The sequence below is a fragment of the Sinohyriopsis cumingii genome, chromosome 3, assembly GCF_028554795.1.
Source record: "Sinohyriopsis cumingii isolate HCF-2022 chromosome 3, ASM2855479v2, whole genome shotgun sequence".
Classification (NCBI taxonomy): domain Eukaryota; kingdom Metazoa; phylum Mollusca; class Bivalvia; order Unionida; family Unionidae; genus Sinohyriopsis; species Sinohyriopsis cumingii.
In genome coordinates, this window is record NC_142963.1 from 127,529,835 (window position 1) to 127,543,282 (window position 13,448).

The following is a 13,448-nucleotide window of genomic DNA, read 5'->3' on the forward strand; positions in this document are numbered from 1 at the left end:
TGGGGTGGGGCCTAACCTTATACATAAATGTACATTATTTGTACAGTCTTGCTTAAGTTTTGACATTTTGTTTATTTGATTGCATGCAGTTATACATGTACCTGGAATGGTGAAACTTGGTAAGGGGATCTCATCTTGACAAGTACTTACCCACATCACAAAAGTACATCACAGTGACACACATTTCTTGGGTTCAATTTTGTGTTTCTTTCCCAATCTGTTCATGCTAGAATCATCAAAAAAGATGATTTGGTGAAATTATATTAAAACCATACCCATACATCAAAAGAAGGTTCCTGTGACCTACATGTAACATTTTTTCAAGCTTAGGTTGTTTTATGGCTCTTGACCACATTGGTTTGGGTTTTTTTTTTTCGCATACCTGTATATATACATATTGTTATACCCAAAATGCTGAAACAATATGTGATACATCTTGATGAGAACTATATCCTCATCACTGAGCTATAGTTTACTAGATTATGTTAAGTTTTAGCATTTTGCTCATGAACTCATAAGGTTTTTGCATGCTGTGTACAAACTATCTCATCAGTAATTCAGCCTCATGTGGACTGCTGTAATGTCATATGGAGTAATGCTTCTAAAACAAATTTGTTAATGATGGAGAGTCTTAACAAAAATGAGCCTTCAGAATTATCATGACAACAAAATTAATAATGTCTATGAATGTATTATGATTTGAAGATCATGACTGGCTATGAAAAAATATGTTTAAGAAAAGCTAACTTTTTGTTTAGTTTCAAATGGTTCTGTGCCTAACTGTATAGATGATATGTTCAGTAAAGGACAGATATCGATAGTTTCTAGTCTATCAATACTACGCTTATTGTCATTTAATAACATACTTCTTTCTAAGCCCAAAACTGAACTGTATAAAAATAGTTGGGCTTTCTCATGTCCAGTGATTTCAAACAGTCTAACTACAATAAAAAATGTTAAAGAAACATCGTCAGTGCATTCATCACAGATGTTTGAAATGGATCCAATCCAGATGTCAAAAACAGGCCATGGCCAACTTTGCTTTTATATGTATTATATAAAGTAAGTGTGTGTGTGTGTGTGTACACACATGCACACGCCATACTTGTGTTGCTCTTCTCTATGCCAATTCACAATACTGTGTTTGTATGGTGATTGTTTCCCAGCTGTATTTTATATATTTGCCTGTACTGGTACATATATAGAAAATTGAGGGTCACAAGGGAGACTACTTTTTGTACTAATTGTGTCACCCTCATAAAATAAAGACTTTATTTATTTATTTATTTATTATTATTATTATTATTATTATTATTATTATTAATCTTGGTTAGTGGATGCATCTTTATGAACTCGACACCCTCATGGGTCATTATGGCCCATAATTTAGGTTTCACTCTCTTGGGTTAAAGTTTGTATTTGATGTTTATTTCTCAGGTTCTGTTCATGCATAATCATAAAATTGATGATGATATGCATTTCTGTAAGTATCTCACTCACACAAGAAATGAACCTCATCATTACTTGTATTTCATCTTTTACTGACTTTGCATTTCACTGATGACTCTGAGTCTTTGGTATGCTATATGCAGTCTTTCCTTCAAATAATAAGGAAGCTTAGTGAGGGGATGCATCATAATAAATAGTACACCCTTATTGAAAAAACATGTCTCTATGACCTATATATATAATGTTTCATTGATTTTGTGTCTATTTTGTTCTTAAAATTCATTTTTGGGATGCTCTGTATGTTTCAACTATAAAACATAACAATTTGATGCATTTCTTTTGGTACTACAGTAGAACCTGTCTTGAAAGACCACCCCTTCTGCCAAAAATAATGGTCTCTTAAAACAGCTTGTCTCATAAAAGGTCACAACATTATATATATAATCAATAAATCCATGCATATTGATCCTGGTCTCAAAAAAAAGGTCTCTCATAAGTGGTCTCTCAAGACAGGTTTTACTGTACACCCTTACAACCAAATTAATGTAACTGATGTGCAATTTTTGCTTACTAACTAGGTTGCATAGGTGAAGTAGCAACAGTGGTAAAGGATATAGTGCTACCCTTGTATTCCCATCTGCAGTACCATCTGTCGCACACCTTGAAGTTTTGTTTCTTAGACACTGTTGTGGGGCATATTTATTTGTGAACAAATGTCTTGTTTGAGGTATCTTTACAGAAACTGTGCTAAAAGTAATCCTAATGTTTTCATTTCTCTTTTCAGGACTACATGCCTTTAAAGTTAGACATTTTGCATGCCCGCAAAGCCACAAAGGGTATAATTGAGCACCAGTTTGACATCAAAGGTATACCATTCTTATTTGTTGATGTGGGAGGTCAGCGGTCACAGAGACAGAAATGGTTCCAGTGCTTTGAAGGAATTACCTCCATTTTGTTTCTTGCTTCATCCAGTGAATTTGACCAGGTGCTAATGGAGGATCGAAAAACAAATCGGCTCATTGAGTCGTGTGACATTTTTGAAACTATCATTAACAATAAAGCCTTCACCAATGTTTCAATCATCCTCTTTCTTAACAAAACAGACCTTTTGGAAGAGAAAGTGAAGCATGTGAACATTAAAGACTACTTCACACAATTCATTGGAGATCCACATAATGTAGAACATGTGCAAAACTTCATGCTGAACATATTTGATGAGAGAAGGCGAGATAAATCAAAGCCGCTGTTTCATCATTTCACCACTGCCATTGATACAGAAAACATCAAATTTGTCTTTCAGGCTGTGAAGGACACCATTCTTCAGGATAACCTCAAATCATTAATGCTGCAGTGACAAGCTGTTGGATGATTTCGTCTGGTTAATTCATAGTTCACAACTCATTTTATGTACCAAATGTACAAGATTCGGCTTGCATCCTTCAAAAGGGATCCGAAAGAAGAGAGAAATAGTGAATGTGTGCTTACGAAAGATTGAATGAATTAGACTGGTTCGTTCTTGGTACACATTGTGATTCACATAGCTAGAATATTCAAAACAGTCATTAGAGTCTGCTGACATCTTGTAATGACAGTTATATGCAAAGTAAGCAGTCTTTGCTCCACTTTACATGGGTTTATCCCCCACCCACCCCGTGTTCAGGAATTTTATGCTATTGGGGCACACACTTACAATTGTTGACAGTTGTTGGCTGTAGATCAGCTGAGTAGAGAATTTACTTTCATGCATAAGATTGAATAGTTGACCAACTAGTCGTTAATTAGTTGACCACTAAAAATTATATGATCACAGAAAATCAAAGTAAAATGAAATTGTTCACTAACTTAAATATAAGTTGCAGACAGTTGTCAATAGCAAAATCAATCTGACTTGTTAAGTATTTGATCAAATTTAAGTATTGATTGCTTGAAAGGTCAGTACCTACTGTACATGTAGAAATTTATTATGAATTTATACTTTATTTTTTATATGGATGATTTGAAAGGTTTCGCAATCAAAACTTTAGGGCCATTTCATTAGGAAGCCCTGGCAGATATCCCACCTGGCGTTTAGGGAGTTGCAGTGTGACACCCAAACTGATTGATGAATAATGAATAGCTTAATCAGAATTATTTGGCTGGCTTGGCAAAGCCCAGGAGACAGTCACTAGCAAAGTGTTTATGGAGTCTGAAAAACACTTGTATATTGACCACCTTCATATTAACTTGTGGCATAGAGAGAGCAAATTCCATTGCATAAGCATTGTTACACGAATTTTTTGCTGCATTGATTGGGGTAGGGGATAGCTACTGATGAAATTGCCATATATATATATATATATATATATATATATATATATATATATATATATATAATTTTGGGACACAGTCCTTTGTTGTTCATATTTTGTTACTCTAAGCAACCACAGTTAAAAATAAGCTGAACTTTTTTAAGAGGAATAAATTATTTCATTGGTTACAGCAATATACAGTGTAACCCCATATAACATGGTAGTTGGGGTCCATAGAACCAGACCGAATTATAGACCAAACCATCTAATAACCAACCAAGTCAATTAGCTGAAAAAAATGATGCATTTACCTAAATTATGGTAGGTGGGGGAAGGGAGGGTAATTAAAATGTTCTTTTGTTTAAATGAAGACAAACTAGTCTGAAAAACACTTGTATATTTACAACTTATATTTATTTGGTGCAAGCCATAATCCGTTAAGTACTGTACTTTTATATAAATCCATGAATTTCAGTATAGGTCACGTTATAAACTCCATGAATTTCAGTATAGATCATGTTATAAACTTCATGTATGACTTACATCCCATTAGAAAACACAAATAATGCATTTTTTTTTTTAAAAATGGAAGTCCTCATTTTGATCTATATCCGATTGTCACTTAACCATTCACTACATTTGTCGCAAGTAGCACACAACTATAGCTGTTTACATGCTACATGTACATGTACTTAAACTGGCCTAGATTTTGGTCAGTTGGAGACAGAATCGTCTTGATGAGGATTCCTAGGGATGTGGCTATTGATAGGGAAATGAAAACTTGAACAAATTAAAAAGTTTAACAAACATCTTTGCAAGATACCCCATCTTTAATTAACTTGACGGTGATATATCTATGGTTTGAAAAGATTGGAAATTTAATTTGCTTTTTTATGCCGCTGTTGGTAGCAACTGTAAGCATGATTTGTTCCTGCAAAAATGAAATGTTCATGGCACAATAAATGTGTTCCAGTCACTTTGGAATATGCAACAATCTATCAGATTCCATTGCTATTACTTAAGTTTGGTGCTGACATCCATTAATGAATATTATTTGCTTTTATTGAAGATTGTCAGCTTTCTTTAAGGATGGGTGAATATGTTAATGAAGTTACCGCTAAAGGACAGCTTTGGACAACCAAACAGATGTCTGTTTCTTAATGCAGAAGCAACATCAAATAATTGTAGGCCATTTATTGAGACTAAATATTTTTTCATTTGCATAGTATTTATACAGAACTAAGGGTGCTTCATTGGTGATCAGATGTCTGTGAAGTTTCAGCAGAACTTTTTCCTGGGTAGATTTTAAAAAAAGAAAGGAATTAGCCATCATTTGGTCGATTGTAGCAGTTACTGTTCCTGCCTTCAAAAGTTGGTTGATTTTAGCTAGTCCCGGTAGCATATATAGACCAACATGTAGATCTCCGTTTTTGTTTTTTTGGAAGTTATTTCGTAACATTTCTGGTGGCAGAGTGATGCTGCCTTCCATGCATACGTTAGAATTTTTTTTAAAAATGGCTTACAGATGATGAATAAATAGGTGTTCTGTTCTGACAGGTATTACGACAGTAAACATGAGTGTTCAGAATGATTTAATTTTATGAATGAAAAGAAGATGAATTTTACTTGCCATTCACATACAGAGATCTGTCAAAATAAACTATTAATTACTAGCGAGCAGCTTATAATCCGGTTGATCTACACTTCCAGAAATGTTTTTAAAACATGCTGAGATCTCACAGCATACAGTACTCATGCCAGATGTCAGAGTAAGCAGATTATGATAAAACAATGCACTGATAAAATGGTTTGTCAATATGAACAAAACATTTGATCATCTAACAATTGATAAATTCCAGTGCATTTTATGTCAAGTTTGTGGCTTCCTTTCATGATGCCTCTGAATTTCGTCACTCCATACCCAGGGTTGTATATAATAGTATAAACATGGTATATTTCGTCGCCAATAAGGAATGTAAATCACAATTTGTGACATTGGCGAAGACCAACATGAGCCCAAAATAAACTTTTTACACCTTATTTTTCGTACTTTTAAGAAGAAAAAACTTTTTTATTATTAAAAATACATGTATATGAAATGACATGAAAATTCGGGAGCCATGCCACACACGTTACTTTTCATACAGTTAAGAAAGAAACAATTTTTCGTGCATGAGAAAAGTACATGTATAAAAAATTTCAGGAGCCTTGCCACAACTGTGTTTATCCGAATTCATGTTATAACGGAACGTGCTATTGTGGGGTCACACTGTATGAAGATATTTGCTCCTTTCTTGCCAAACATTCATATGTAGGTGGTAAGCTCCATAGAAACCTAGGTTAACTAAGATGAGCCCTCGGTATTGACAAAAAAATTAACAATCTAAGGAACCGATCTACACATTCAACCTTCTGCTAAGACTAGATATGAGCTATTTTTTACCTGTGAATATGCTGGATTCTTTGTATGGTGAATTGTTGACTAAGGTCATTACAATACTTTGTGGGGCCCCGAGTGGTCTAAAGCGCTTAACGTTCTGGATCACTGCCATCTCACCTCTGTCTGCATGGGTTCGAGTCCAAGGCTCATCTAACGTGGGTACCTGAGAAAGCCTGCCAGTAGCATCTCGTGGGTCATTGGTTCTTCCCTGGGTTTTCCAGGGTTCTTCCTTTACCAGTTTTACTGGCCACCATGTATAGCCTATCTTGTGCTGAAAAATGGCGTTAAACCCTAGAACAACAACACTTTGTCACAAAAATGTAAGACATACCACAGATTGTCGGACTAACCAATTGATGATTGTTCTTTGCCATTTATATCTGAGTTTAAGTATGCATTAACCAATCCATGGCAAATACATTACATTGGCAACTTTATAAAATTCTTATTTGGCATTGATATCTAAGTTTAAGTATGCATTAACCAATCCATGTTAAATACATTACATTGGCAACTTTATAAATTTCTTCTTTGGCAGTGATATCAAAGTTAAAATATGCATTAACCATTTGATGATAAATACATTATATTGGCAACTTTATCAAGTTCTTCTCTTGCGGTGACGTCTTAAAGTATGCATTAAGCATCATTCAGACAAACCCTTGTGTGATTTGAGTGTGTGTGTGAAGATATAGCTCATATTTTCCCAATCTCATTCTGAAAAATGCTAATGTATATTATGGTCAGGTGTTAAATTGGATGCATAGGCAAAGAATTTGCAATTTGTTACCCTCATCATCTAAATCACTGTTACATTTGTATGGTTTACATAACTTTCATGCTAAGTTGCTCCTTGTTTTTTTTTTTCATGTCCTTGCTGACATTGCTGTATGTATATACTCTGTCCAAAACACAGACATATAAACATTGTTCATGATTATGATTCAAGATCATTGATATTACATAATTCTAAACGAGGAGGGGTGTCTGTGTTGATCCTTTAAGGAGTATACCTCATTTTTGTCAAGTACACCTAAGTAGGGAGTAAGACATGGTAATTTTTCCATTGCTGCTGATAGAGTAAGCAGTTTATGACATTTTTGGTAGAAAGTTTTTTTTTATACATATATTATCATAATCCCTTAATAGATTATCATCATTCTTGGCATGAATCATTATGAAGCCAACAATTCATCTTACAAAATGCTAGCTAACCCAGTTTACCTTTAGGTCAAGATCATAGCCAGAAACTTTGTGTTAAGGTACCATGTATACTAGCTTGTAAGTTAAAAACTTTGTGTTCAGGTACCATGTATACTAGCGTGTAAGTCAGAAACTTTGTGTTAAGGTACCATGTATACTAGCGTGTAAGTCAGAAACTTTGTGTTAAGGTACCATGTATACTAGTGTGTAAGTCAGAAACTGTGTGTTAGGGTACCATGTATACTAGCGTGTAAGTCAACTCCATCTGCAGACTGCACAGTCCCAGATCTGACATTGCATTATGAATTGGCTCATCTGAGTCTATCCAGTTTGTTAGGCATAATCAGTGAAGCAAACAACATAGACCATGACCTACCTGTGCATTATGTGACTGCAGATCAGGGTCTTTTGTTGCTCACAGTTGGACTAAACTTACAAGTGAGTAAAGATAGTTTTGATCAAAATTTTATCATTTGCTAATACATGTTTTTCCTAAACCTCTTGATAGATTGTTATAACTTGACGTGAATCATAAGAAAGCTAAGACAATTCAATCTGTAACATGCTCGCTCAACATTTTGATCATGAAGTCAAAGTCACATGATTTGCCGCAATGCTTTTACCATAGGCTCATCATACAAGTCCTGGCCTCCTTTTTTTGTAAGTTGATGGGGGGGGGGGGACAGTTTATGGGGGGAGTATGTGTTGAAATGTTGACAAGACTCTTGCTCATTGCAAATGTATCAGCTTGGTGGAAGAGTCATTTTTAAACAAATTGTGTATCAGATGCTTGGTTGTGTCATTTCTTTACCTGTCAATTTAAAAATAAACAAATCTGAGGCTATGCTCAATTTCAGAAATTGTATGTAATATAGTGAATCAGCATGCATTATGCTCAATTTAAACTTGAGTCCAGAGGTTCATTTATTCATTTTTCTTGATACATGTATGACATCCAGTGCTAACACAGTGCAATTCTTGTTTAAAAAGAAAAAGTTACTATACTGTTGGTAAACATGTGCATGGTTGTATATGTAAATGCTTGTTAAGTGTGTGATTTGTTATTTGAGAAGTTTATATTGAAAACAGTACAGTTTTAGTATGGGTGATATTTGTTTTATGAGTATACTGTGAAGGAGAAATGTACATTTATATTTATCTTATCAGCAAGAGAAGTTTGAGGGAGGGGGATGAATTTGTCCAGGGATTCCCAGGGACTACAAAAAAAGGTGGGGGGTATCTTGTAAAGTTTTGTAATACACTAATACAGCATTCTCAGTTTCAGCAATTTACTCATAAATTATTGGGCTAAATTGATCAACAGTTTTTCAAGGCTCATTGCAGCCATCTGAGACAAATCCATTTTTCCTGATATCCTGTCCTAAATTAGCTAACATGGCTGAATTCGCTCATGCATGAAGCTGTGTAGTGCAGTGACATTGGCTTCATGCACATTTTGGCAGCAGTGACTGATTATCTTCCTGTTGTTTCTTAATGTGACTGGTCTTTTAAATTCCAGAACTGATAGTCATTATTTCAAAAGATTGCAATAACTGCATGTTTGATAACTTTTTTGTGTTGGACAATAAAGAGAAAATGTGCAGCAGGATTACATAAATCACAATGTAATGCAATGCAGCTAGGATTTTAAGCCAAGAAATACTAACATATGTACTCGCTTATAAGACTAGTCCAGCTGCATGCTGCACAGACCCAGACTGCCTGTGCATTATGTAACAGCAGATCTGGGTCTGTGCAGTTTGTTAGGAGTAATCAGTAGAACAAACAGCATAGATCCTGATCTGCTGGTGCATTATGCTATTGCAGATCAGGAACTTTGTTGTTACAGTGTTAGTTGACTTACAAGTGACTATATATTGTAACTAATCTGTCAGTTCTTTAGTCTTTAGGCATAGCTGTACAAATGGAGCATGTGAACTATCATATGTAATCACTTATAAGTTGAGTCCAACTGCAAACTGTACAGACCCAGATCGGCCGTCACATAATGCACCAGCAGATCTAGGTTTATGCAGTAGAACAAACATGATAGACACTGATTTGTCAGTGTATTATGTGATGTCGTATCAGGAACAATGTTGTTTGCAGTTAGACATGGTTTATAAGTATATATGGTATTTCATCTGACATTTTAGATTTGGTTTTCTCTGATATTCGTCAAGTCAAATTCTTCTTTGTGGTCAGTTACCAGAAAGAAAAAACCTGTTCAAGACAGAAGATATAAAATGTACATGTTTTAGATTTCAATCAACTTCATTTATGCCAGATTAATTAATTTTTTTTAAAGTAATTTTGTTATATCCAAACATTTATAAATGATTTTGTTATGGGCTGGTGAAAATGATTGTTACCATTTTTGAGGTATTCTTCTGTTACTTGCAATGATTTCCTTCTGACAAAGTTATATTCATCAGAAACTTTTAAGGTTATTTTTGTACCTTATGTTTTTAAGAATTGTTGATGAGCATTCTTTGTGTAACCTTTGCATACTCGGTTTGGCAGATTTCATTGTAAAAATTAAAATCTGTTTATATGCGTCATATCTAGGTATTTACAAAGTTGTTAATTACCATGTTTGGCAGCCAACAAAAAAAAAATTGTCTAGAGAGTAATTACTTATTATGTGCAAGTTATTCACTTTCATGTAAAGTGCACTAATGTACATAACAGCCAACAACGTGCAGAATACTAATGAGTCATAACTTTTATATGGTACTTCTCTTTACTCTTAAATGTATTTGTTAATTTTTAATAAAATGGTTAAATTAAAAATTGAAAGTTTAAACTGTGTTTATATTTATAGGTTACACAAGACATTCGTGAAACAAATCATGTACAGAACAGTCACTACAGATTTATGATGGAATATGAGCAATGGTGTAATTTTTTTATTTCAAACATGCTATTTGATTTGTAAAACTTTGTAGAAATGTCAGTAATTTTGAAATTAACAAGACATGGCAGCCAAGTCCATGATTTGAGGATTTTCCTGTCAAGTATCAACTCGCACCTAGTGCCTCCCAAATCCAGTTGTTTACATATTGATAAAAAAAATTGATTCTTTCTTATATATCAAGGCATTGTCATTTGTATGAAATAATAATATATTTTACAAAATTCTGATAAAATTCTTGTTATTATTTTATACTTATAAGAATATAAAGCATGACTTTTTCAGGAATTAGATGCATAACTACAATATGACACATGAACAGTTGCTCCTGTACATGCACAGTATCTTAACATAGATTTTACTTGCACTCACAATCTGATATTTATGAGACCAGTTTCCTCCCCAGATTGTCTTTATACAACCAATATACATGAACATTTATAAACAGCTGTGAAGCAACTCTGTACATGGGGGGCCCCCGAGTGGCCAAGTGGGCTAAAGTGCTCACCGTTATGGATCACTGCCATCTCACCTGTTTCTGCGTGGGTTCGAATCTTGGGTTTGGCCAATGTGGGTATGTGAGAATGCTTGCCAGTAGCTTCTCGTGGGTCAGTGGTTCTTTCCGGGGTTTTCCCAGGTTCTTCTTCCACCATTAATACTGGCCACCATGTATAGCCTATCTTGTGCTGAAAAATGGCGTTAAACCCTACAACAACAACATTTGTGTACATGCGTGAAATTTAGAGACAAACAGATCAATGTGTGCTAGATGAAATCAGTTGAAACAACAAAATATGCAAGCAAATTATGCAAGTATGTGAAAAAATAGGCTTTTGCAATTTAATGTGGGTTTACATAAGTTTACATAAATGTCCAAATTAAATAATTTGCTGTTGTATGAAACCTGTAAGATTTTGGGTCATTGCCATCTGTTCCACTCCATTTGAGGCAGCATCGTTTATATCTGTACACAGTCACTATATGAAAGACCTAATTTTAAGAATCATTCTTTTTTTGTATGGTCACCTTGATACAGTAAGAGTGAAAAAAGATCACGATTATAGATCATAAAATCCATCGTATTTGTCTTCAGATATAAAAGTAAATATCCCTTGATGAAAGGACAGTTTTTATGCATGTACATTAGGTTTTACCGCTTCATAGAAATACAAGTGCTGCTGAAGTTGCACACCACTTGTGTATTAACTTACAATCAAGTTTTATTTGTAGCACATACATTTACCACTTAGCAGAAAGAAGAAAATATGACAAAGTATATAAGTTATAATTGTTCTGAATGATTTAATCATTATTATTAACATGTAATAAACATGATTACTCCAACTGGAATAATTGTCTATAGTTAGGTGTAGATATACCAATCAAAAAGATGGCACTAGTCAGCTGTCAAAAAGCAGTCAAAGTTAAATAATAATGAAATACAAGTATGTGTTGAAAAAAAAATTCATTCATCAGGAAATCAGTAATATATCCATACCATGCTACCTTACATCCTTGTATTTGCCTGACATGCCTAGAAGTTCAAACCAGATACTGGTCACAGGTTATTCCAAAATGTCATATCGAATTGTTTTTTATTTGTTTATCCATGAAACTGTCAAACAATCACCTTAACAGAGTAAAATTCAAAGGTCACTGGTGTTTTGCTTAACAGATTGTTTATTTGTCTGACATTTGATTAAGGTGTTGCAGACTAAATTTAATTCAGAGGTGACTTGATCAAATTTACACATTGCATCTTTGTTAGAAAATCAGTAGAGGTGTGATGGACTAAACTTGCTACAGCTCAGCTGCCTCAAGGCTACATTGCTCAGTCAGATGGTTAAATGGGGGTAGAGAAGGCTTCTTAATTCTTAGTGAAAAATAGTGCCATAAATTTCCACATCTCAATACTGATGCTTGTTTGTTATTCAAATATTTTTTTAAAATTTGGTAGGCATATATATATATATATATATATATATATATATATATATATATATATATATATATATATATATATGCTTAAAAGAAACAATATTAAATATTAGTTTTACTGCTTGAGAGAGTACTACTTGACATAATGATGAAAACTGGAACCCTTAGCCAGTGTTTGCAGACAAGAGAGTTGCTGTACACATTGCAACATCCTAATGGATTTATGACATCAGTGAAAGCTGAATACCTCAGAGATATGGAGGAGGATTACCGCCTTAATTCTATGCTTGTATTTGCTAATCTTCCTTGATGCATTATTGCAAGTGGCTCCTTGCAAGTGCTACTTTCATAATTTTATCCATGTATATTGTTTTCTTAATTGATGCAAATTGTACATGGAAGTTTGCAAGTGCTACTTTCCTTCTGCATTATTGTCAGTACTGCTTGCAAGTGCTACATTCATAATTCTAGTCATGAATTTTCTATTCTTCATTGATGCAAGCTGTAAAAAGCTGCTTGCAAGTGCTTAGATCACTTTCCTTCTACGTCATTGTAGCTTGCAATTTGCCAACTACTGAATTGATTCTGTAGTTTGTCATATGGCAAATGCTATGTCAGCTATTACAAGTTTTAATATTCTATTTATAAACTTACTATATCACAAGTTACACAGATCGCACCTTCTACAGTCATGATTATAATGTAGCATCAAACACGTTGCAAGTTATCATGGAGGTTAGTGCAAAATAATGCCTCATTATGGCAACAGATGGAGCTGTAATACGTCAATTTCTTACAATACGACCACTCCCCTGACTCTAGCAACAAGAGGTTATACCACTGTACAGCATGTTTGGTGCATCTTATTTAAAATATCATTCAGATTATATTACTGCATTACAGTCAGCTGATTTCTCAGAGTATTAACATTTGGAAGAGAGGTGGCCTGCAAGAAGCACAAAACAAATGTATCAATTTTATACAATTAGATGTATTTATACATTATAATTACGCTGACCCTTCCCACCCCATTTTTATTTGGATTTTTGTGGGTGTAATTTACAGCTGCTGCATGGTGGAAGAATAGGGTAGCTGCTTGAAAGCAAGGTTTACGGTCATAATTTGTATATATATTTTCATTCGCAATGTTATCACTTTATCTCATTCGCAATGTTATCAATTTAGCACATGTTTATTATTTTAGAGTGCAGTGCAA

General features: G+C 34.2%; 1 protein-coding gene across 1 annotated transcript in view; it reads left to right on the plus strand.

Moving 5' to 3' along the window:
* The window catches only part of LOC149803810 (guanine nucleotide-binding protein subunit alpha-12-like), a 58,635-nt gene extending 48,106 nt beyond the window's left edge, over positions 1–10,529 (plus strand). Inside the window, exon 3 of the mRNA XM_089953621.1 lies at positions 2,234–10,529. Within this exon, the coding sequence (XP_089809747.1) occupies positions 2,234–2,803 (570 nt within the window). The 3' untranslated portion in view covers positions 2,804–10,529. The remainder of the gene's footprint in view (positions 1–2,233) is intronic.
* Positions 10,530–13,448: the final 2,919 nt, after the last annotated feature.